General features: G+C 44.3%; 1 protein-coding gene across 3 annotated transcripts in view; it reads right to left on the bottom strand.

The window, feature by feature from the left end:
• The window catches only part of TMEM241 (transmembrane protein 241), a 107,331-nt gene that overhangs the window by 52,591 nt on the left and 28,589 nt on the right, over nt 1–26,151 (bottom strand). For all 3 annotated transcript variants that reach the window (XM_007197627.2, XM_057526748.1, XM_057526749.1), the window contains exons 5-11: nt 18,264–18,341; nt 11,982–12,007; nt 8,624–8,675; nt 6,281–6,329; nt 5,103–5,148; nt 3,947–3,982; nt 688–722 (exon numbers count right to left, since the gene is read on the bottom strand). In XM_007197627.2, the coding sequence (XP_007197689.1) occupies nt 688–722; nt 3,947–3,982; nt 5,103–5,148; nt 6,281–6,329; nt 8,624–8,675; nt 11,982–12,007; nt 18,264–18,341 (322 nt within the window). The remainder of the gene's footprint in view (nt 1–687; nt 723–3,946; nt 3,983–5,102; nt 5,149–6,280; nt 6,330–8,623; nt 8,676–11,981; nt 12,008–18,263; nt 18,342–26,151) is intronic.

Genomic DNA, 26,151 nt, shown 5'->3' with positions numbered 1-26,151 from the left:
AAAACCTTTCAAAGTAAGAAAACACAATGAAATAGAGTATTACAGAAAATTCCTGAATTTGGAAAACAACTCTAGGGTAATTGAGGCAGCAACAGGGTAAAGGTAAGTTTTTTGTTTTTTTTTTAAATTTAATTCTATTTATTTATTTTTTATACAGCAGGTTCTTATTAGTTATCTATTTTATACATACCAGTGTATATATGGGTGAAGGTAAGTTTTAAAATGACTTCTTTAATCTGGAATTATGAAAACTGGATGACAATATATGATAAAAATATATAAAAGGATGTCACTGAGCAATAGGGGCAATTTGAACTTCTCCACCAAATCTTTAGCCCTAGGATTGAAGAGCAATTCTGGATGCTTGAAGGGAGAATTTTAGAAAAGGACAAAGCAAGCACTAGTTTATTTGGCAGATAATAAACCTGCCTGTACATCTGAGATTGCACCAGATGAAAACATCAACAATAAAAGATGGAAAAAGGTTAAATTCATGGGCAATAAATCCATAACAGGATACTAAGCACAGTTTCAAGTATGTGGGCCATTCCTAACCCTTAAGTTTGACACCCTGGAAGGCAGCTACATTCTCTTACAAAATTTCCCTCAGAGATATAACCGGGGTCAGAGCACTGGGTCGAATGGGCAATGTAAGATAAACAAACAAACAAACAAAAGGATGTTTACCTGTGGGGTGAGATGCAAATGCCAGGAGCACCACACTGAAAAAGAAACAGCAGACTCGTGAAGAAAGCTTCCCCAGCACTGAGAAAACAACATCCATTTTCACCCATTCTACTTGGAAATAGTGAGATTTGCCTAAAAGCAAATTATCTGCACTGAATGGTGTCCTTCTGCCTAGATCCAACTTGTCAGGGAGAGAGTGAGAATCTCCTGAAATGCCTCAGGTTTTGGCAGGAGGGCTGGATCTCCCCTGTGATGGCCTCTGACGGTCCGTGCCCCTCTCGGAGGGTCAGCCCTGCCACTAATGATTATCATATTCACCTAATCTACAGAGAGTATTTGTCAGCTAAACAAAGCAGAGTCTAAATTACAAATAGGCTGCAGCCTAAAAGTTAGCTGATGAACGTGAGCTAAATCACAAAATTAACTACACAGAAGAATAGGTAAACTTCCAGGAAGCTAGCCCACAAAATGACCCATGCCATCCACCCTGTGTCTGAAAACTACCTGGACCAATTTGCAGTTGATGCTGTTTGGGATGATGCAGGCCATACCTGTGCTTAGCTCTCTCCCATCTTCATCTCCGGAAGCCTGTCCCATCTCCCGGCGCCTGTCTACAAGTGCCTTTGCGCGGTCCTAAGCCCACCTTCCATACCCTCTTCCGTCAAAACACATGCCATGCAGGCAGTTGATTTAGTTGGAGGTTAGGAATGAAACTTTTAATTCAAATATAAGAAGGAATGTTTTCTTAAAGCGCTGGATGGCCTGCTCTGGTTCTTAACCCTGGATACACATCCAAATAGTGAAACATCCTGGCTAGAATCTCTGAGGGTATGGTCCGGGCATCCATTGTTTTTATTTCTTATGGCTCCCGGAAGCTATAAAGTACCAGGATCAGGAAGCACTGCCACAAATCTCCAGTTGGTGACATGATAGCCAGGGAAACCAATGTTAGCTCATCAGCCCTGCCCTGCTCTTGGGTTATCTCCCAGCATCATTTCTGTTTTTCTGATGGTTTTCAGAGGAGCAGTATCACAGAAAGAGGCAGGAGGAGAGGAGGGTTGTGACAACGGCCACAAGAATAGTCACATTCCGGTCATTCGGAAGTTGTAGGTTTGTGAGACAAGGGTTTACAGGCAGCTAGCTGTAAAAAAAATACACACACTACAAACAAGACTGGAGATTTCCTGTCCTTCTCATGGGCTGTCTGCTTGCTGTCTCTTCTTTCTCCGGAAAACACATACCCTGTACATACTCCATTATTCTACCTCGCTGGATCCCCTTTCGGCTTCAACTTCAGCAGCAGAAGTTATTGCTCCTATGGCAGGATGTGAGGGGTCCCTTTCCATCCCACAACATCTCCCAGGGCCTGACATGGTATCCCAAATGCCATCATCGGAATCACCCCAAAGGGTGACTCTAAAAGAAAACACTAGGGAGTTAAAAATAAGAGATAATTAAATAAAAGAGTTGGCTCTCTAGTCCATGTCTGAATTTTGTAAATATAGAGTTACACCCTCCTAGTTCCTACACTGTGATGTCCTGTGGAGCAAGCACCATATTTTATTCATCTTTGGAGCTCAAGTATTTAGCAAGGCCAGATACATAGCAGGTTCTCCCTATGTTTTCAAACCAGCAGGCAGAGCTCCGGGCTGGCACCTACAGGCACAGCTTGCCCTACAGAGCTGAGTGAATGCAGATCTCTGGATGCTGATACCCAGGGCCTGTGGGAAATCGAATCTCAGCCCTGGTTCATCTTCATCACTTGTACTGAAAGAAGACGTGGAAACAGCAGCATGGCTTTAGCGGGGTGTGCAGCGGGCTGAGGCAGGAAGTCTTAAGCACCTGGCTCCCAGGCAGTGACACCCTCACACGGGGGAGGGCGGGGAGGGGGGAGGGCAGGAGAACTAGCTGGGGGTCACAGCGGCTGTTTTTTTCCACCCCCAAAACCCTCTGCTGCTCGCCTTGGCTATAAGCTCTGTGGGGAAAAAGAGCTGTCTAAAGTACTCCGATGTCATGGAAACATTTCAAACACCAAGAGTCTTCTGCATTTTCAGAAACATCTCTTGAAAAGGCAGCTGGTGGGTCTGGGCAGAGTGGAACTAATGACTGTTCCACTGAGTACAAAAGAGGCCCCAGCTATGTTTGGGTTGAATCCTGTCTTCAAAAAGGCATGTTCATAAATACTAAGATATTTAGGAACTTTACCTGTAGGTAGAGAACACAGCTCTTGAATGTTTTAAGCTAACTTCCTGCAGAAATCCATGTGGCCAAAGGCTGAGAGGCACCTCTCCGACCTTGGTCCTCTGGACTGAATGTTGTTGCATTAGGCAAACTTGAGTTCTGGACAGCAAAACCTCACTTTCTCAATTAGGTCCCTCAGTGCACCATGTGGGGCTCTCAGAATGCAAGAATACTCCCAACCCCTATAGCAGCCAGCCCCTATTCTTTACTTGGCTTGGGGCAACGGTACAAATGGAAATCCATATACTATACTTACATATTATAAATCAAGCCTCAAACTTCATCCTACCTTAACAAATACACCTTCAAAGCAACCTGAAAGTCCAGATTAAAATTTAGAATTCGTGGAGTCCTTGGAGCTTCTTGTCAGAAGGTGGTGGTGTGGAGAGAGCCTGCCTCTCGCTCCCGGCTCCCAGTGCACCCTTTTCTCTCCGACACCAGGCTCCAGCCTGCACCCAAGGACCTAAACATGTGTGTGTGGACACCTCAGTCTGCAAGCCCACCCTCCATCCACATCTCTCATACTAACAGCCTTTCTTTGGACATCCATTGGGTCTCGGAATGAGTTAAGACAGACCCAGGAAGGCCTTGGAATCCACTTGGGTAGGAAATTCCAAGTCCCAGTCTAGAAGGAAGGGTGTGGGCTCTTAGCCTTACAGACTCCATATGCCTTTGGGAGAGGCATGGCTCTCTGAAATGCGGGGCTGGATGGAAGCCCTTCTTGCCTGGCCTAATGGCAGGACTACTATTTAGTTTCCGCAATTCTGATCATCTCACCAATTATTTAGCTTGCCTTCCTGGCAGGCAGGCGCACTGGCTCAGATCTCCCTTATCAAAATATTACTGGATATAACTGACTCACTTTGCTGTACAGCAGAAACTAACACAATGCTGTAAATCAACTATACTCCAATAAAAAAAATTAATTAATAGAAAATATATACATTATTGGAAAATAAAAATCCATTAGCTCTAGAAGAATATGAGTTATTCTTTGAAAATTTAAATTATATTTTACCTGAATAGATAGTTTAAGTACTGCTGGTCAATGTCACTAAGAAATGAGAAAATAAATAAATAAATAAAAAGTGAAATAATATAAGTGTTTAACATACACAAAGTAGTCATTTTCTTCCATTAATAAATTAGATCTATGTACAAGTTCCTACATTTATAAATCATTAATAAACACTAAGAAAAGTACTTTATATTCAAAACCATTTCCTGGCTCGTTTTTTAAAAACATTTCCAATTTAGTACTATCACATGCATTTTCACTTGTGGCCGATTATGTGTACATTTGCCATTTTAAAAGGAGTGTCAGCTCTCTCAGGTCACTGGACTGGCTTCTAGGGCTACCATACTTGACAAATAAAAATACAGGACACCCAAATAAATCTGAATTTCACATAAAGAATAATGTTTTAGTATAAGTATGATCCAAATATTGCATGAAACATACTTAAACTAAAAAAATTATTCGCTGCTTATCTGAAATTCAAATTTACCTGGGTATCCTGTATTTTATCTAACAACTCTACTGGCTTCTTGCTGAAAAAAACACTTTATTCAAAGAAAAAATGGTGCTCTAGGGACCCATCACATACCCTCAGCATGTATAACCTTCTCCCAGGAGTCAGTCCCTTCAGACCTTTCTTTGTGGCCCTCAGGCGGCCCCGAAACCCAGGGGCCAGCTGGCCAGTGGAGGGCTCTGACCTGGCGGCTCCAGCCCAACCGAGGCCTGAATTCTCATCTTTTTCATTTACATTCAGCAACTCTGTTCCACTGACTGCCCTCAACGAAGGCCTCATTTTACCCCAGAACAGAGCTGGTGACGGGGGAGACTTCTGGGTCTAAAGTTAGGAAGGGGTTGGAGAAACAAGAAAAAAGACTTGTGCCTCTGAGCTGCAGGAAGTGAACTGGGGCCCAAGGCAGCCGGTCACGCAATTTTTGTCAAAATGTCATCTAAACGGCCGCCCTGAAGGAAGAGGAGAGAGACTTCCAGGCTCTTCGCACATCGCTGGCGGTGGTTCAGGTACTGATGGACCCGGCCTGCTGCCCTCCCCGCATCCCGGACTCATGGAGTCTCTGGCTGAAGGAAGAAGCGCACGACCCCGTGGGTCTCACCCCTTTCCTTTAACCAAATGACGACTCACCAAACTTTAAAAGTTTACCTTAACGCGTTGGGTTTCTGGGATTTCTGTAGTATCTTATAAGCCCCTGGAAAGGAAGCAACACAAGTCACTGGCACGCGGCATTCTGTGGAGGGGGCGGCTGGTGCTTCCTGGGAAGCATGAAATCCGCAGGGAGAAGGGCCCCTCTTCCCTGCAAGGGTCACCCGCAGCCAACAGGGGGCGACCAAGAGCACTTTGGAGAATTTCAAGGATGCACATTCGATAATCCCCCAGATGATGCAGTTCATAGAGAGAGTGCTGGGCTGGAAAGGCTCGTGGTCCCCAGAAGGACACAATTAACAGGAAGCCTGGATTTCCTTTGATGGTGCACATGAGAAACACCGCTGGACTTCTGACCCATGTGTCACAAAGTCAGGGCACTGTTTTTCCCCCTAAGACTACAGATAGGAAACACTGGTTTGAAATAAAGTAGATGGTCCTTTTATTTCACCCACTTAATTTTTTTTTTTATTTTTATTTTTTTTTTGGTATACTGCTGAAAGAGAGTGTTTTTGACACAAAACTCTGGATCTGGATCTCTTCTCACCATTTTTAGAGAAGACCAACCAGCACTGCACAAGTGGATTTGAGCAAGCGAAGCCTGGGCCCTGGTGAGTTAATTAATGTTTGTCATGAGAAAGGCGAGACTCTATGGAAACTGCAAACATTTCAGGAAAACTCCAAAACAGGAAAATCAAACCAGAAAAATGCTCATTTAATTTTAACCTTGACACCTTGGATTTAATCTTCCTATTGTCCAGGATCACTAAAAAGTGGATATATGATAAGGAATAATAAGTCTCAATTGTTTCAGTAAGACTTCTTTAAAAACTTACCGACGGGGCTTCCCTGGTGGCACAGTGGTTGAGAATTCGCCTGTCGATGCAGGGACACAAGTTCAAGCCCTGGTCCGGGATGATCCCACATGTCGTGAAGCAACTAAGCCCGTGCACCACAACTACTGAGCCTGCGCTCTAGAGCCTGTGCACCACAACTACTGAAGCCCACACGCCTAGAGCCCGTGCTCCACAACAAGAGAAGCCACCGCAATGAGAAGCCCGTGCACCGCAACGAAGAGTAGCCCCCGCTCACCAGAACTAGAGGAAAGCCCACACAGCAACAAAGACCCAACACAGCCAAAAATGAATAAATAAATAAATTTATTAAAAAACCCTTACCTACGCAGAATAAGTGAATTACAGCCCAGAAATAACCATCTGGATCAAACTGTAACACAAGATTAAAAAAAAAAAAAAAAATGGCTGTAAGTACAGACAAACGGGATCAGAAACACTAAACATCAATGCACAGTGCCAGGCATGGTGCCAGGCATGACTCTGGGGCCTTGGGCCAGTCCCTCCTTATTTCTCACCCAGTTGCCTACAACATTGCCTAACAGGGCTCCCTGCCTCCAGCATCTCTTTCCCCATCCCCCCCACTCCCCAGCACTGCATCTCTAAAAAGTAGACCTGATGGTGCCGCCTATTGCTTAAAATCAATCCAGTCATCCCCCAGTGACTTCAGGATGAAATCCAAACTCAGGACACCCAAGAATCCCTATGACAAGCTCCTGTCAACCCAACCAGTCCCATCCACTGCCCATGCCCCTCCAGAGAAAGAGAACTTGCACGTCCCTGGCCCACTCAGCTGAGGGGCACTCCCGCCTCTTCTGCCCTTCCTTAGTTTTTCCATTTATCTCACCTGACACACTCTGTTTTACTTGTGACCTGTCTCTGTCTCCACCCCGCACTAGATGATTAATTCCAAGAGGGCAGGAATTTGCCCAGGGACGCACACATAGTAGGTGCTCAATAAAGTTGAATCACAGGCCACTCAGGACACCTCTAGGGCTCTGTCCATACCTGCCTTCTTCTCCTGGCTTGCTCCTCCTCACCCTTCAAGATTTAGGTACAGTAAGCAGAGCCTGGCTCCAGCATCAGAAAGATCTGGGTTAATTCTCTTGCCCCCTTCCCTTCCCCACATCCAAAAGACTATTGCCCATCTGCTATAAACTAACATGGTAATTAAAAACATGTCTTTTGGGGGCTTCCCTGGTGGCGAAGTGGTTGAGGGTCTGCCTGCCGGTGCAGGGGACACGGGTTCGAGCCCTGGTCTGGGAAGATCCCACATGCCGTGGACGAACTGGGCCCGTGAGCCACAACTGCTGAGCCTGCGCGTCTGGAGCCTGTGCTCCGCAACAAGAGAGGCCGCTATAGTGAGAGGCCTGCGCACCGCGATGAAGAGTGGCCCCCGCTCGCCGCAACTGGAGAGAGCCCTCGCGGAGAAACGAAGACCCAACACAGCCAAAAATTAATAAAATAAATATAAATAAATAAATTTTTTAAAAAAATGTCTTTTGGAGGCAGACAAGTCTAGGTTTGAAGACTGGTTGTGCCACCATCTACACACTGACTATACCAAGCAGCTGAAAAAATTATTTTAATCTAAGTCTGTTTCTTCTTCTGTAAAATACGAATCCTAACTATTCAAGGTTTGTTGTGAGAATTAAATGAAACAGAGTATACAAAGGTCTTAGCACAGTGCCTGGCACACAAGTGTTCAATATATGATAGCTTTCATGTTACTAATACTTGATATATTAACTGGAACAAAATAAAGGATCAGTGACTTAAAAAAAAAAAAAGAAAGAAAGAAAGAAAAAAGAAAGATCTGGGTTAAATTCTAAAATCCCCACTTATTTGTTAGCTGGTGACCTTTTGGGCCTCGCTATTCTTCAGCTATGAAATGGAGATAATAATAGCTGCTACCCTTGTGGAACTGCTGTGAGATTAAATAAAATAAGGCACTAAAGCATTGGCACAGAGCCTGGCACACAGCAAGCTCCCTATTCCTGCTCTGAGCCTCGAAGGATCCCACACCTCCCCGGACAGAGCCCTGGCCTCCCTGTGTTATAATTATCTGTTCATCGTCTGCCCCCTCCCCTTTGTTCTGACTAGGCTCTGACTTCTGCCTGGATGACGGCAATTCCTCCTTGTGCCCCCAGAGCCTGGCTTGGTGCCTAACACTTGATGGAAACTGAATAAATGCTGGGGAAGAAAAGAAAGAAAAAAAAGAGCCCGAAATGAGATGACTCCTGGAGGTGGGGGTGGGTTCTCAATGCCTAATAAAGAAAAACTCAGTCTGACAAAGTGAAAATCACTGTGCAGATGAGGCCCTTGGGATGAGAGGAAAAGAAAATCAACTTCGCCTCAGTGTGTGGGGCTGGAGTCATTTGGACATGCAGGTCCTCCCAGCAGGTACAGAGGGTGGCCCGCCCCCATCGCGGCACCCAGAGGCCCAAGGTCTGCGGGCTCCCCTGCTGCAGCCTTGGGAGAAGGCAGAGACCTGAGGAGAGTTGTTGGCCTGGCCAAAAGGTGCCCTAGGGCCCCAAAAGTTTGCTTTTACATGCCTTTGTATAGACCAGGGTTATCCTGCATCTCAAAGGAAGGATTCGGAAATTCTGCTCATCCACGCAGGCTTCAGAGATACCTGGAAGGCAAAGTGAGTCTGCCTGAACTCACCTGGGAGTCGTTGAAGGGCAGGCACCCTGCGGCAGCCAGGAGGAAGAGGGCACTGTGGAGAGGAGGTAAACACGCAGCTTCACTTGTCAACATCAAGGGTGAGTCCCGCAGAGTGTGGAGGTTGAAATACACAGACTGGAGCTCGGATGAGGCAAAGATCTCGTGAGACCACACCCAATTCCCCCGTTCATCCTCTGAGAACCTCACTACCCATGTAGTTTTCAATTATGTGCTCTGCTGACACCAGTTTCTTCTCTGGGGCTCGGCTAGCCATCTTCCCAGAGACAGGCATTTGCAGGACATGTGCAAAACCACAGCTGGCTCACTTGAGAAAAACAGTATATAAAAAAGGAGGCTTCTTTAAACTACCGATCCCCAAAAATACACTAGTGGAAAACTGGGCAAGCAGACTACAGTTATTCCACTTACCAATAAGAAAACACCACGGAAAGCACATTGCAAACTTATCGCCTTATCCAAATGATCAAACTTAACATCTCCAATAGTGGGACAGAGCTACATCATGTGCCTCCTGATATGATGTACTGAGAAGGGCACAAGGTCACTCATGTGGTATTCCTGCCAAATATGCATGACCTGGACTGAATCACAAGGAAACACTGAGACAAACCCAAATTCAGGGACAGTCCACAAAACAATGGGCTTACACTATTCAAACTATGAAGGCAATGAAAGGCAATAAAATGTCGAGAAACTGTTCCAGATTAAAGGATACGAAAGAGACATGACATCTTTGGGGGAAGAGATTACTATAAAAGACAATATCGGGATGATTGGCCAAATTTGAACATCGACTCAATATTACATAACAGTATTGTAGCCGATGTTAATTTTCTAAACTTAATCATTGTACTGTGGTTATACAAGAGCTTCTTATTTTTAGGAGATACGCTTTGCAGTATTTAGGGGTAGAGTCATAACCCCTGCAACTTATTCCCAAATGGTTCAGAAAAAAATAAGAGTAAGAATAATTATGTATATATTCTTACATATTTTATGTGATATATATGTACATATGTATATATGGAGAGAGAAAGAAAGCAAATACAAAAAACGTTATCAGTGGGTGAATCTAGGTAAAAGGTATATGGGAGTTCATTGTAATTTTCTTGCAGCTTTTCTATCCGTTTAAACTTTTTCCCAAATAAGGGAATTCCCTGGCGGTCCAGTAGTTAGGACTCGGCGCTTTCACTGCCAAGGGCAGGGGTTCAGTCCCTGGTTGGGGAACGAAGATCCTGCAAGCCACAAAGCGTGGCCAAAAAAAATAATAATAAAATAAAACAAACAAAAAAAAGTTTCATTAGAAAAAAATCTCTTATACATCCCAAAATATTTATGGCTGAAATGCTACAATGCCTGGGATTTGCTGAAATGAGGCGCTGGGTAGAGGCTTAAGTTGAAAACTGTTGAATCTGGGGGATGAGTCTACTTTTATATCTGTTTAGAAATTTCCATAACAAAAGGTTTTTTAATAATTCTTGCACAAAAAAGTAACATTGCCAATCACAGATATTTTCACATTTTCTCATTCATTAGAAAGTCGATTTGGAGATACTTTTTGGCTTAGAAATCAGTGGTTTTTAGATGGTATATGGGTTTCATATACCAAAATATCTTGGCCTATAGCTTTTCCCAATCATTCTCTCCTCCTAAAGAAAGGCACCAGAAAACACAAACCCCAAAGGACCACATGCTCTTTCCCCCTCTTTCCATTTTATGATGCAACAACATATTCAGGGTTGGGTCCCTTCTGACCATTGCATTACGTGGCAAACAGCAAAGGATCAAAGACATAAACGGGGGCAGTGAATACAGCATTTTCACTGTTAGGGGACTTTATCATATGACATCTCACACCAGTATATGTTCTATATACGTATCAAATTCTGTATTACTTACATATATATACGTAATACGCAACAACCTGATACTCATCACCTAAGTACACTGGCAATAGTGATGCTAATCAATTCTGTCCACAACCCCCCCCACACACACAATCCTCACTTTTGTCATCACACATAGTGTGTACCCCTTAAAAGACTAGCACGGCTGCTGGGCCTGAGGCAGGAGGATGGGCACAGAGGAACCCTCAGAGCTGGGGCCTCAGGGCCTCAGGAAGGGCAGGACAACGCGGGACCGGTTCTAACCACTCCAATCCACCCGCTCCTATAGCCTCGCCAACTCTAAAGGCACACACGCAAACAGCCTGGAGACGATCCCCCGGCACCCGACTGCTGAGGGATTTGGAGGCTAGGGTCGGGTGAGAGGAGGGAGGTTGTCCAGGAGGGTTTCTGGGACTGCACAGGAATAGGCAGGTTGTAGGCTGGGGGAGAGGAGAACCCTCATGGCTTTGGCGTCTGCCTGCAGTGGACAGAGGCTTAAGAGGATGCAGGATGCTTCCCCATCCACAGGCAATGAGCGTTAGATCCCCTCAAGCAGACAAGCCCTCAGGGCTGAGGGGAGAAGTGCCAGGTGTGAGGCAGCCCCTGGTTTCCCACCAAACTTGGCCTTGAGCAACACCTGATTACATCAGGCATAAATGGGTTTTAATGCCTCTCTTTAACACCTGCTAATATTTTAAACAAGAGGATGCGTCCTGACAGTGGGATTTTTTTTTTCTTCAAGTAGCAGCCTGTAATAAAGGCAAAAAAAAGAAGATGGGATGAAAGCCCAGAAATATATGAAACAAAAAGTCCTAAATCCACGTATCAAAACATTCTGCTGGTTTTCTATCTTCAGGACCGAGCTTCGCAGCTACTGCCAAGGAAGCAGGAAGGCCACCAGAGGACAAGGCATCCAGGTTAGAATTAGCACAACAGGAGCACGGGGACCTGCCAGAGGGTCCAGCCCAGTTCATGTTTCAGCTGGGAAAACCGAGGCACAGAGAGGTATGAAACCTGCTCACGGTCACGGCGCCGTGTGGCCCAAGACCACGACTCAGATCTGTGGATTCGCAGGCAGTACTTTCTCCACCATGGGAATTCTTAAAAACCCAATGAGGTTCAAACATTATTTTTAAAACTTTAAGTCATTTCCATTTTTCCATTTTCATTCTTCATCAGTCTTGCACAACTCTTAGTGAAATTCTGGGCATCAATGGCTGAAATCTAGCACGAGTTGTTTTCCCCTTAGGGATAAAATATTTCAGAAAAAAAAGAGCAAATTTGAGAATAAGACACAAAATAGGGATATATAGTGTCTGTAATAAATTCCTCTGTCAACTCTCAAGTATGAATTGTCAACAGACGGTTTCTCATCGAAGTTAATATCAGGTTAAATCTTCTATTTTAGATGTTTGTGAAGTTGTTGTTTTTTGTTTTTTTTTTAAACTTACCTACAGATCTTTGCAGGAGATGTTTTCTGTATGAAAATAAAGAGACGTACAATTAGTCTTTAAAAACTCTTTTTTGCTCCCCTTAAAAGTAAATATTAAGATCAAGAGGCACATAAATTATGAATAAGTTTATTGGGGGCTTAACAACTTGCTGCACTTCAGTATTTATTGAGGCTTTTTCTTCTTGGACCAAATGAAGGATGACTCAGAGGTCCAGAGTTGAGTCACTTCAGCAAAGCACTCTGGATGAGTAGTTTTACCACTCTCACCATTAGAACTATGTTTACCCACAAAAAAGCAAAATGATGCCACGCCCAAGCCTTCGAATATCTTACACACCATGAAAAGGAGAGAGAAATCAATTGTACCCTGTGTAGGAAAAGAAATTAAGCTCTTGTTCAACTTCTCTTCCGGTCTGTCTCTAAATTTTCCTTTCATTAATCCAGCTCTGACCCTGAGCACTGCTATAAATTCTCTGGTATGATGTGTAAATTAGGAAACAGAAAAAAGGAGAAGGGACATTTGACTCCACCCCTAGAGAGAAGGAAAAAAGGGCAGATTGGGGAAATCTAAAGTTGCCGTTTAGAGCTCCCTGAAATGAAGAAATTCTAATGCATACTCTACCTTTGTTACCTCCTTTTTATTGGTCAGTTTAAGGGAATTAGTCCTTGGCACTTGGGAAGAAAGCTCTAGCAGGAAGAAGCATAGATTTTTTTCATATTTGACAGGGGAAATGGTCAGGCAAGATAATAGATTAATTCTGGACATTTCAGAAGGATTATTTTGCTAGCTGAGGACAAACTGCAACTTTCTTTTACTCCAGCTCAGATAAAGTGTGAACTATGAACATACTGTTTAAGAATGAAGCACTCAAAAGGTACAAAATTTCAGTTATTATAAAATAAGCAAAGCCTGGGGACGTAACATACAGTGCGGTGACTATAGTTAACAACACCGTATTGTATTGAATATATTCGAAAGTTGCTAAGAGAGTAAATCTTAAAACTTCTCATCACAGGAAAAACAAATGCTTGGTGATGGATGTTAACTAGACTTATTGTGTTGATCATTTCGAAATATATACAAACATTGAATCATTATATTGAACACCTGAAACAAATATAATTTTATCTGTCAATTATATCTCAATTTTTTAAAAAAGTAAAGCACTGGCAAGGGAAACATGTGGTTTGCTATGAAGGCTATCTTAAGCTTTCATGTGTGACTAAATAATCCACAATGCATTGTTTTAATAAACACACGATGTGTGTGTACAAAGCAGTGGCTCCCATCTTTAGATCCTTTGTTACCTCATACGTTATCTTTCATCTTTGTGGAACCGGCCTCAGCAGAGACCAAAGGCAAAGCCAACCTTGACTCCACTGCCCCCCGGTGGGGACACTTATCCCTTCAGTACAGAAAGGATGACACACGCGGAGGTGACCTGGTTCCCACCTGGATAATTGCCCCCAACATGGGAAAACGTGTCACTAAAAGATTCTGAGCTAAATAAAGATGACCTCTCCAGAGTCTGGAGGAAGAAGAATGAATGCTCAACTCTTCCATGAGTGACATGTTCACCAGCAGGTGCTTGGGGGCTTCCGTTACAGGGCAGCAAATCAACCCTAGTGCCTGAAGGAGTTTGCCCATCCCACAGAGGAGAGAGTCCTTTTTATTTTGACCTCCTCTGACTACAGGAGCCCAGAACCTGAGACATGGAGACTGAAAACCAGCGAGAAATTCATTACGGAGCTCCAGCCCCCAAGGCTCCGAGAGCACCCGAGGAGTCTGTGTCCGGGATTCCCCTCCGCAAGCCCCTCGGTCCCCAGATCACCCAGTGATAAGTCCCAACGACATCTCAGCTCTGCGTGGGTCACTATAACTCCTCAAGAGTCACCTTGCCAAAGTCACAGTAAGTAGCTGACGCCGCTCTGGGTAAGCTAACGCGCTCTGAGGACTGCTGGTGCTGTCCTAGGCGCTCGACACATATTGACTCGTGTCACTGCGGGTTAATGTACAGTCCTGGGTTACGTGCTACAGATGAGGATGCTGAGGCACAGAGAAATCAGGTAAGTTGCTCGGGATCACAGGGTGTGCGCCCAGGCGATCGCGCTCCAGAGCCTGACCCTTTTGGACTCTGTTCTGTCACAGCCAGTCCTGCAGTGACACCCACCGGCCCTTTCAGACCACTGGCCTTCATTGGCTGCTTCCTCTCTGCCTGGAGTGCCCAGAAAATTCCTACCCATTTGCGTGACTGGGTTCAAATCTGGCCCTTGCAATTAGACTTACCAGCGGTCGCCCCCCAGTGCACTCACACGCCTGTTCCAGCCCATAGGACATTCTATGGGCATCCCAGCACCTGTTTACATGTCAGCTCCCCATTCAGCCTGAGTTCTGTGAGAGTGATAAATGTGTCTCTCCACATCTGTAGCTGTAGACCTAGCAAGATGTTTGACATGTAGCATATACTTCATAAATGTTGAGCGAACCAATGAGTGAATAGCAGTATTCTAAGGTTAAACCGTGACAAATATATCTGCAAGTTAGTGAGACTAATTCCACAAGCCACACGCTAACTTAGAGTCAAACTGTGTGCGCATGTGTAAACATACACAAAGAACTAGTTATGGATGGTGACAATAAACCACAGCCCAGATAGAGCTTATTCTCATCATCTGGGAGCGAGGTCATGAAGAGGTCAACTCTACTCTCCCAAGGCCATTCTAGGGAAACCTGACACATAACGGACCAAAGAGCCCTCGTCCGGAGTCACAGGTCAAGTCTGAGAGGCGGCGTCCAACCATGTTCCTCATGACACCCGGTCGCTTGGTCATGGCTCCAGGCTGAATGATCAGGAATGTAAATCACATGAAGAACATATCACGGTCATCTTCATCACAGAGCAGATTTTAACGCCAAACTACTAGAAACCACCTACAAATCTGCAAACAGGGACCGGCCAACACACTGAGTTCCACGTGGAGAGAAATGAGGCATTTAGGGATTCCAACAAATCGATCAATGGAAAAATAGGATGTATTTTATCATTTCTGTAAATATTCTACGTATGTCTGAACTGAAAGAATGAAGTCGTTTCCTCTAGAAGTAAGATCACAGTTGATTTCTGACATTTTTTTTCTCTGCATTTTCTACGACTTATTATATCTTATGATATTCGTAAAGGAAAGAAAGGGTGTTTTTTTTTAAATTTTTTAATTTATTATTTATTTATTATTTTTATTTTTGGCTGTGTTGGGTCTTCGTTTCTGTGTGAGGGCTTTCTCCAGTTGCGGTGAGTGGGGGCCGCTCTTCATCGCGGTGCGCGGGCCTCTCACTATCGCGGCCTCTCTTGTTGCGGAGCACAGGCTCCAGATGCGCAGGCTCAGTAGTTGTGGCTCACGGGCCCAGTTGCTCCGCGGCATGTGGGATCTTCCCAGACCAGGGCTCGAACCCGTGTCCCCTGCATTGGCAGGCAGATTCTCAACCACTGAGCCACCCGGGAAGCCCAAGAAAGGGGTTTTTTAAAAATAACTAAATAGATATGTAACCCACTCAATTGTTTCCTAATTTTCCCCGACAAGAAATGATGTTGTTTTGTGTCAGTAATGAAATGGAGTTGAAGATTCACAATATTTTGGTATTCACCCAATTGCTTCCAAGGAAAGGTCCTCTTGGTCTGGGAGTCTGGCCCTTGGGCTCTGCTTGGTGGAAATACACTGAGGACCCTCCAGCCCCATGTCCCACCCTCACATTCTCCTACCTGATCTGACTTGTCCATCAAGAAGCAATACCCCATGAAGGGACTTCCCAGGTGGTCCAGTGGTTAAGACAGCACGCTTCCAATGCAGGGGGTGCAGGTTCTATCCCTGGTCAGGGAATTAAGAACCCACATGCCACATGGTATGGCCCAAAAAAAAAGAAAGAAGCAGTATCCCATGAAGATGCCTGGATCTCGTCCCTAGACCAGGTAAATCTTCATTTTTAATTCACACGAAAGGTATCCATTTTGTGAATAAGAAGCCTTCTTTGGAATTTGAGTGGAATTGAGTCAGGGTCTGACTAGTCTCCCAGAACCTGAGCAGCTCCTGGAACCTAAGTGACCAGTTAGTGAATATTTCAGCTCAGCTCCAGTCCTTGGGCTGAGACCTGGGGCTCCAAAAACAAACCCAACCACAGGGTCACTGCAATGAGAGGGCTGGAAGCAGGCAGAGACACAGGGAAAATCATACTGTATTTCGCTGAATTTAAGATGCCACTGATTGTAAAATTAGTACGTTTTATACTACTAAGAAAAAAAAACCCAAAAAACATTAGACCAGGACATACCATTGACTATATAAAAGCACCCTGATTTCAGATAGTGAAAACTTATTTGTTAAAGAATTATTTTATTTTTATTTATTTATTTTTTTGACCACACCACACAGCATGTGGGATCTTAGTTCCCCGACCAGGGATCGAACCTGTGCACCCTGCAGTGGAAGCACTTAACCACTGGACCGCCAGAGAAGTCCCGATAGTGAAAATTTTAGATGTGAAAAAAAGCAGCACATGATAGAATTGATGAAATATGGAAATTGCAAGCTGGTGTGATAAGTAAAATGTCAGCTGAAGGTGCGCAAGCTGCCTGAGGTGTCAGGGAAGGTTCCCACTGCAGGCAGATTAGCCTGAAGTACGGAGCCTCGCTGGAGTCACTACAGGCTTCCCTCGCCTCCTGTAATCCGTTCTCCTCCGCAGAAACTGGCGGAGCGTTTAACACTGTGAAGCTGCTCAGTGTCTGTGGGCCTTATAACCCATCCGGCTCCTCCCAGCTCCCAGTGCACTCAGCATAAATCCCAAATTCCTAGTTCAGCCCCAGAGGCCCGTCTCCAGCCTCGTCCTAAGCACCCCCTCTCTTTCTCATCAAGCTCCAGCCACACAGCCCAGAATGACTTCCACCAAGTCCCTTCCTATGCCTGGTCCTTTGCGTCTGCTGCTTCCTCTTCCAGGGAGCCCTCCTCTTACCCCCATGTCTAACTCCTGCTCATCCTTTGTCTGTGTTTAATGTCACCTCCCCAGAGTGGCCTGCTCTGGCCACACAATCGAGCAGGTGGGTCTAATTCTTAGTTTAACGTCTGTCTCCCCTTCTGGGCTGATGCTCTGTAAGAGCAGCAATCATGCCTCTTGCTTATGACTGCAGACCCGGGCCTGGCAGGGTGGCCACGTACACAGGGACGTAGAAATATTCATATAGTGAATGGGGCAGGGGTGCACGAAGAGGTTTGCTGACAGATCAGAGGAGAGAAACACCACGACATGGTCTAGGGAAAGTGAGAAGTTTGGTTGTGGCTGGAATTTCTGAAGCCAGAGAGGTGGATGGGGCCCAGGTGGCAAAGGGCTTTGCAGGCCTCCAGGTAGCTTTTGGGTGGTCCTGAAGGGCTGTATGTAGGGGGACATGATCAGATCCATGTGTCAGAAAGGTCCCCCGGGAGCGGTGGTGTGTGGAGTGGCCTTGGCCACAAGAAAGGTGTCTCTCTGTCCCCCCCACACCTGTAAGAAGTGTGCTGCCTGCATGGCCCACTAGCCTCTCTCGAGCTTAAAAGTTCCAAAATTTTGATGTGAAGTCATTTGAAACAGGCAGATGTTAGAAAAAAGGAACTCTCAAAAGAGGTACCAAACTAAAACCACCAATAACGTTAAAAATCATAGCTAAACTACATAGTAGGTACAAAGCACCTACTATGTGCCAGAAAGTGTTGGGAGCACCTACTAGCACCTGTGCTGCATGGTGTCCTCCCAACGACTCTTTGAGTGGGTGACATTTCTCTCCCCTTTTCATGGATGGAGGCCCGGAAGGTGAGGAAACGTGTTCCAACTGGTGGAAGGCAGAGCTGGGGTTGGGAAGAAAAGAGGATGTCCCCAGGGTGGGCTAAAGCTCCCAGCACCCTGTGGGAAGCTCGCCAAATATTTCCTCGTGGTGCTGGGATGCAGTGGGGGGAGGGGGGGAATGTCCCCCCCCCACCATCCAGGCCCACAGTCATCTCTACCTCAGCCCCCCAGGCCATGGCTCAGCGCTGGCCTGGGGTTGAGGTCCATTCAGACCCACAAGCATCCCCACGTATGTTTGGTGAACTGAAGGGATGTCAAAACCGTGATCCTTGAAATTAGTGACCACCGTCAGGCAGGCTTGACTGGAAACAGATGGCAGGAAAAGGCAGACACTAATCTGGACCATACATAAAAAGCACGTCTTTGAAATTTCAAGCAAGGGAAGTGAAACTAGCCTTTTGCGTAATCATTTACCTCTTTCTGAAAACACTTCTGGTGCCCACAGATGATAACTTCAGCTACATTATGCAAAGTGAGAAACACAGGAATGGCCTGAAAGAAAACAAAGGAATAAGCATGAAAATATTTTCTTGGATCTCATAATTACATAATTCTTGATTTATGCTTAAAAATAAAGATCTGTGGGAACTTCTGGCATTCACACTGATACTCCTCTCCGGCAAAAACTCTTCTGCGTGGATCAGTGTTCTTGCTTGCAGCGTTGTGCTCAGTAGGGTGGATGTAGAGGCTCCCCTCTCACGGGTATTCTCATCATTTATTAAGCACCTACTGTGTGTCAGGTGCCATGCCAGGTGCAGGGGGTACATCCTGTGAACAGGCGGACACATGATAGGCTGTCCCTATTGAGGTAAGAGCTCTGACCGAACGCACAGAAAGGCACGACCAACCCAGCGTGGGCAGAGCACGCCTTCTCGGAGGAAGTGAAGTCCAAAGTCTAAACGGGAACAGAATGATGAACTAGAACGAGCCCAGGGACTTCCCTGGTGGTCCACTGGTTAAGACTCCGCACTCTCAACGCAGGGGACGTGAGTTTGATATCTCGTTGGGGAACTGAGATCCTGCATGACGCATGGCATGGCCAAAGGGAAAAAAGAAAAAAAAAAAAAAAGAATGAGCCCAGCAAAAAGAGACAAGGCGGGAGAGGGCTGGAGGCATACACAAGGGCCCAGAGGAGCGAGGAAGCCCACCTCCTCGGGGAGCCAGGGGGAGTTGAGTGGGGTGGAATATAGTGTGGAAGGGAAAAGTGGGGGAGAGGAAGGTGGAGAGGTAATCACGGGCCCTATCAGGGAATCAGGACCATCCCAAGGCCCGTAAGAGACACTGAAGAGTTTAAAGCCCACCGTGCATGATTTGATCTGCGTGTTTAGGGAAACTTGGACTGCTGGGTGGGACAAAGGAGGAAGAGATGGTTGCAAAAGTTCAGTGGTGTGACAGAGGGAAAAACGGCCCTGCAAACTATAGCTGCATCCTAGTCCCTGGAACCCATGAATGTCACCTCATAGGGTGAAAAAAGGGCCTTTGCAAATGTGATTAAGGTGAGAATCTGGAGGTGGGGAGATTACTCTGGATTATCTGGGTGGGTCCCAAATGCAAACACAGGTCTCCTCCTAAGAGATAGGCAGAGATTTGACACACACAGAGGAGGAGGCGATGTGACCCCAGAGGCAGAGACTGGAATGATGCCGCCACGAGCCAAGGAGTGTCAGCAGACACCAGAAGCTGGAAGAGAGAGGCAAGGAGCAGATTCTCCCCTAGAGCCCCTGGAGGGAGCGCAGCCCTGCTGACACACCTTGGTCCTCACTTCAGACCCCTGGCCTCCGGAACTGGGAGAGAATAAATTTCTGTTGTTTCAAGCCACCTAGGTAGGTGGTCATTTGTTACAGCAGCTACAGGAAACGAATACAAGGAATGACAAGACGGTGGCCTGAACTTGGTAGTGGCAGCGAAGATGGAGAAAAGTGGCCACATGAGGGAAATATTTAGGAGACTGAACTGCGGTAAATGATGGAATAACTGGGATCAACTTTGTACCCCCAAAAAGGGGGGGGAGGGAGAAGATATAAAAAAATGTAACACTCCAGTGGGTTATCAAGATACACAGAGTACCCACTGCACATTGACTATCGCTGGGCTCTTTGCTAAGAACAGCAGTCTTTCCTAATTTGATAGATAATCTTGACAAGGTAAAGGGGAGGGATTAAGGGGCGAGGGATTGTGCTATTGTCTTTGTTGCTGCTGCTGATGATAACGTCTCCTGGAAAGCAGAGAAAGATCAAGAATAGTGCATGGGTTTTGGCATCAGCTGGGCTTCAGGCTCCAGCTCCACCATCTGCTAGTGGAGCAGGGCACGTATCCAGACAGTTTGCTCCTCTGTAGTATGAGGATAACAATATCTACGACCTGGAGCTATAGGGAGGAATGATGGAAATAATGCAGGAGCACGGCATGAAGGCTGTCAATAATATAAGAGGTACCAAGCCCACGCTTAGTGGCCTCGATGGAGGACCCTGAGCTGGGAAATTATTCCAGCTTCGAGGACTCTTAAGTGGGTCTTTAAGCAGATGTTGCTGCCCAACCACTTCCAGATGGATTTATTCTTTATCTTTTGGCTGCGTTGGGTCTTTATTACTGCATGCAGGCTTTTCTCTAGTTGCGACAAGCGGGGACTACTCTTCGTTGCGGTGCACAGGCTTCTTCTCATTGTAGTGGCTTCTCTTGTTGTGGAGCACAGGCTCTACGCGCGGGCTTCAGTTGTTGTGGCACGTGGGCACAGTAGTTGTGGCTCGCGGGCTCTAGAGCACAGGCTCAGTAGTTGTGGTGCACAGGCTTAGTTGCTCTGCAGCACGTGGGATCTTCCCGGAACAGGGCTTGAACCCATGTCCCCTGCATTGGCAGGCAGATTCTTAACCACTGTGCCACCAGGGAAGTCCCTGGAAGTATATATTTTTACCTTGTCTTTAAGACTTTTATAACTGTATAGCTCTGCTCTATTTTAGTATTTTGTTCTAACTCGCACTGTTTCATTTCATTCTGAGCTCTCACTTTACATTTTTCTTGCCTTTTTAACATTCTCTACTCCTTTAAAAGTTCAGCTGAAACTTTTTTCCTTTTAAAATCATCCTTTATTTTAATTATTTTCTGTTTTTCATCTTTTGTGCTTCTTTTTATCCCTCTTAAACTTTTATATTTTCAATTATTCTTTATGTATTTTAAGATTATTAAAGAGATTTTTTTTTAATTGGCTTTATCCATTGGGCTCATGTTTGGAAAACATGGGCCCTGGCCTTCTAGGTCTGAGCCTAAGAAGATAGCACAGAAAATCTTAGAGAGGTTAATCCTGTGGTACGTGACATGAAAATGAAAGGGCAAACTGGATCTTATTTATTTAAAATTAAGCCCTGATTTAAAATGCTTTTGCCTCCTTGACTATAAAATCAGTAAGGAAACAAGATTTAGGGTGACTCTAGACCCTAACTCTAGACTTCAAGGAGGCTTAATTTTCTCAATTTTATAAACCGTGGACAGGTTTCTCCATCTCCCTAGGAGATTCTGATCAGATTCTGGAAAAGGATCTATCTACACATACAGAACTGATTTTATTTTTTATTCTATTTTATTTTTAATTTTTTTAAAGAAAGTTGCCTTTTAATTTTTTAAATTTAAAATTTTTTTTTTACTATTTATTTATTAATTATTTATTTTTGGCTGCACCAGGTCTTAGTTACAGCATACAGGATCTTTAGTTGCAGCATGTGGGTTCCTTAGTTGTGGCATGCAAACTCTTAGTTGAGTCATGCATGCAGGATCTATTTCCCCGACCACGGATCGAACCCAGGCCCCCTGCATTGGGAGCGCAGAGTCTTAACCATTGGACCACCAAGGAAGTCCCCAGAACTGATGTTAAAGTTCTCTAATAATAGATATACCAACAATGTGTCCAGCACAGTGCTAATTATTTTAATTGCATTCTCTTATTTAATCCATATCTCAACAACTGTATCCACAGATGCTTGTTGCCCTGATTTACAGACAAGGAAACTGAAGCTTAGAGTGATGGAGCAGCTTGCTGGCGAGCTCACAGCTAGTTCTGGGTATGACTCCATGACTCCAACCCAGTAACGGCAACGCCCACGCTCCCAGCCTCAATGTTATAGGAGCCAAATTACAGCAAGCCCCCCGTGTAAACTTCCTGGACCTACAACTGTGCAAAGTCCAATACCATTGTGTTCCAAATCCTGCCAGTCTGCTTCCTCCAGCAATATAACTGGTATGATCTAAAACAGATGACCTCGGAGTAAACTCTATGCCATTTTTTAAAGGGATATCTTCCATTTCCACTTTAAAAATTTTTAATCCGAATTTCTCAAGCCATTTTTTCTACTGAGGAGCTAACAGGCTTTAGAAACAGTAATTCTACGACTAATTTTATCAGCCTCCATAGAGATCTATCAAAAACAGTATTAAGGTCGTCTGCAATTTATGATTACTGATTTTCCCTTGGCCTCTACCTCTGTGCACGAAGCCCCGGTCTGAACTACGTTATTAGTTCAAGAGACTCCAGTGACTGATTATTTAAGAAAACCTGCCTTTTATCTTTATGGAGTGAGGTTCAGCAGGACTTATTTTTGTGAAATCAGACAAAAGTTCTGAGAAATGAGGACTTCCCTGGTAATCCAGTGGTTAAGACTCCACGTTTCCACTGCAGGGGGCACAGGTTCGATCCCTGGTTGGGGAAATAAGATCCCACAAGCCGCATGGTGCAGCCAAAAAAACAAAAAAAAAGTTCTGAAATATGATAACAATAATAGCTAAGATATATTGAATACTTACTATGTACCAGACTCTGTTTTTTTAAAAAAATGTTACTGCTGTTACTGTGCGTTTTTTTTTTTTTAAATAAATTTATTTATTTATTTATTTAGGGCTGTGTTGGGTCTTCGTTGCTGCACACGGGCTTTCTCTAGTTGCGGGAAGCCGGGGCTACTCTTTGTTGCAGTGTGCGGGTTTCTTATTGTGGTGGCTTCTCTTGTTGTTGAGCATGGGCTCTAGGGTGCGCGGGCTTTAGTAGCTGCAGCACACGGGCTCAGTAGTTGTGGCTCGCAGGCTCTAGAGCATAGGCTCAGTAGTTGTAGCACACGGGCTTAGTTGCTCCACAGCATGTGGGATCTTCCCAGAGCAGGGCTCAAACCCATCTCTCCTGCACTGGCAGGCAGATTCTTAACCACTGTGCCACCAGGAAAGCACCCAGACTCTGTTTTAATTGCTTTTACATATTGAATCATCATAATAAATCTATGAGGGAGATACTATTAACATCCCTGTTATACGGATGAGAAAAAGGAAGGATATATTTTGGTTCTCCTTTTTAACCTGCCTCTTAATAATTTGAAACCACTTTCAGATGATCTAGACACTAGCTTGCTGTTAAAGAGAATAGAAAAACAAGTCTGTTCTTTCACATCAAGATTCTAGGAATGGCCTCAATAACAAAAGATCCCCACCATCTTTCATCAGGAAAAATGGCTCAAGATCAACTACCATGAAGCCCAAGTTATCACTTTTGACACAAAATGTAATTGACCAAATTCAACTACCCTACAGTCCAATTCATTTCATTACTTAGGGGCACAGTTTGCAACTAATTTATTCTTAAAATTTTAACATTCACTTATAATTTAACATTGCATCCATGTACCACTGGAAATTTTTCTCTGGATGTAAAGAGAAATTGGTAACTATTACTTAAGATTTTTCATTATTCCCATGCTTCCCAGAGTGGAATTTTCAAGCCTTGATTGTTATTTGTTCAGGTGTTGGAACTGACTTAAAACAGTTTTCTGTGGAAAATCCTGGCCCTGCCCACAGGCATGGCCTCAGGTCACGCTGTAGGAGTGGGGATGACTCCCTTAGCCAAGTCCTGGGTCAACTTCTAAGTTTTTATAGAAAAACATCAATCCTACCTTCAATTTGGGTGATTTTTAAATATGTGAATGTGGCCTTAGTCTGCAATATACAATAATTGCTCGCCAGGCCCTTGCCAAAGAATGTACCTTTGAACTGTTGGCTGCCTAGTTTTCATCAAAATCACGCGTGCCAGAAATAACTGTTCCTACAGGAAGGGAGCTGGATAATTGGAGAGCAGAGATTTTAGCCCCAGAGAATCGCTCCTACTGAACTGTGCTGTCATTAGGCCTCCAAAATGCACTAAGAATCCCAGAAATCAGGTTACCATTGAGTTTGTTATAAGGACGCGATTGAAGACCCTAAGTAGCCCAGTTTACCCTTTATGAGGACTCAGGACCTGACATGACAGCAAGGAAGAAGCATGTCTGCGGCAACAACCCGCTTTTCTCTTAAAGCACTGAGAGTCTCGTAACTTCTTTATTCGGCTGCAGAAAGATGAGAGCTGAATCCAAGGCCCAAGTGTATTTATTTCATAAGATATTACAGCATAAATTTCTATGTGCTAAGTCTCTCTGTGGTCTCATCTAGTTCTTCTTCAGTTACCCTTGACCTAGATTTCTTTTAAATTTTATTCATAAGAAATGCTTATCTTATTTTCATCATCATTATTCTTTTAAGCCACAACACATCCTTTTGGAAAGACAGTTGAGGTGTTTGAATATGTTTATGTGTACATATAAAAGAATATATTCACAAATTGATTGGCATGAGATAAATCTGAGTGTTCATTTACATTAATTTTATCATTCTGTCATTAACTGGCCAACACCTTTTTTTTTTTTTTTGGCTGCACCAAGCGGCTTTCTGGATCTTAGTTCCCCGACCAGGGATCAAACCTGGGCCCTTGGCAATGAAAGCGCGGAGTCCTAACCACTGAACCTCCAGGGAACTCCCTGGCCAACTCCTTGAGGGCAGAGGACCAGACTCCCTCCTTTGCCAGAGTATCTCCAGCACCAGCTTGGAGGCCGCCTCCCTCCTTCCTCTGCTCATCACATAAAGTAGCTGACCTGTGTTTAGGGGCCTTTTTGTTTGAAAAATAGGCAGCTTAGAATACCAGCTTGTAAGATGCATTGGAATAAGAACCTCACTTGGGGGCATAAATGCACGTGCTACTACAGAGGGCAGGTTGGCCTGCTCTCAGTGAACTGCTATTTTTCTCACCCTTTTTATACGAGTGCATAGGAATGAATTCAGTTAAATTAAATACGCACCTCCTACAGCACCCGAAAGGGCTCTGAGTGAGGCGAGTGAGAACATATCCCCCTCCCCCATATAATCCTCAAGAAAATCTCTGTTGTAGCCTGGGGAGGGGAGTTATAAACATATCTTTTTAATTGTGGTAAAATATACATATAAAATTTACCATTTTAACCGTTTTTACGTGTATAGTTCAGTGGCATTAAGTACATTCACATTGTTGTGCGAACATCACCACCATCCTTTCACAGAACTCTTTTCATCTGAAATTCTGTCCCCATTAAACAATAATTCCCCATTCTCCCCAGCCCACAGCTCCTGGTAAGCACCAATACTTTCTGTCTCTATAAATTTGACTATTCTAAGTAACTCATATTAGTAGAATCATACAGGACTTGTCCTTTTGTGACTGGCTTATTTCATTTAACATAATGTCTTCAAGGTTCATCCATGTTGTAGCATGTGTTAGAATTTTCTTCCTTTTTAAGCCTGAATAATATTCCATTGTACTGATATACTATTTTGTTTATCCATTCATCTGTCAATAGACATTTGGATTGTTTCCAACTTTTGGCTACTGTGAATAATGCTGCTGTGAACACAGGTATACAAAATATCTGCTCAAGTCCCTGCTTTCAATTTTTTTGTTGGGTCATATGGTAACTCTATTTTCAATTTTTTTAGGAATCACCATACTGTTTTTTATTGCAGCTGTACCATTTTGCATTCCCAAAAGCAGTGCACAAGAATTCCAATTTCTCCACACCCTCACCAACACTTGTTATTTTCTATTTTTTTGATAACAGTCATCCTAATGGGCACGAAGTGGTATCTCATGATTTTGATTTGTATTTCCCTAATGCTTAATGATATTGAGTACCTTATCATGGGCTCAGTGGTCATTTGCATATCTTCTTTGGAGAAATGTCTATTCAAGTCCTTTGCCCATTTTTCAATCAGGTTGTTTGGTTTTTGTTGTTGAATTTTAGGAGTTTTCTATATGTTCTGGATATTAATCCCTTATCAGATAGATGATTTTCAAATATTTTCTCCCATTCTGTGAATTGCCATTTTACTCTGTTGACAGCATGCTTTGATACACCAAAGTTTTTCATTTTGATGAAGTCCAATTTGTCTATTTTTTTCTTTTGTTGCATGTGTCTTGCTGTTATAGCCAATA

The sequence above is a fragment of the Balaenoptera acutorostrata genome, chromosome 13 (genome assembly GCF_949987535.1).
Source record: "Balaenoptera acutorostrata chromosome 13, mBalAcu1.1, whole genome shotgun sequence".
Taxonomy (NCBI): Eukaryota; Metazoa; Chordata; class Mammalia; order Artiodactyla; family Balaenopteridae; genus Balaenoptera; species Balaenoptera acutorostrata.
This window is presented reverse-complemented; position numbering and strand designations above follow the sequence as displayed.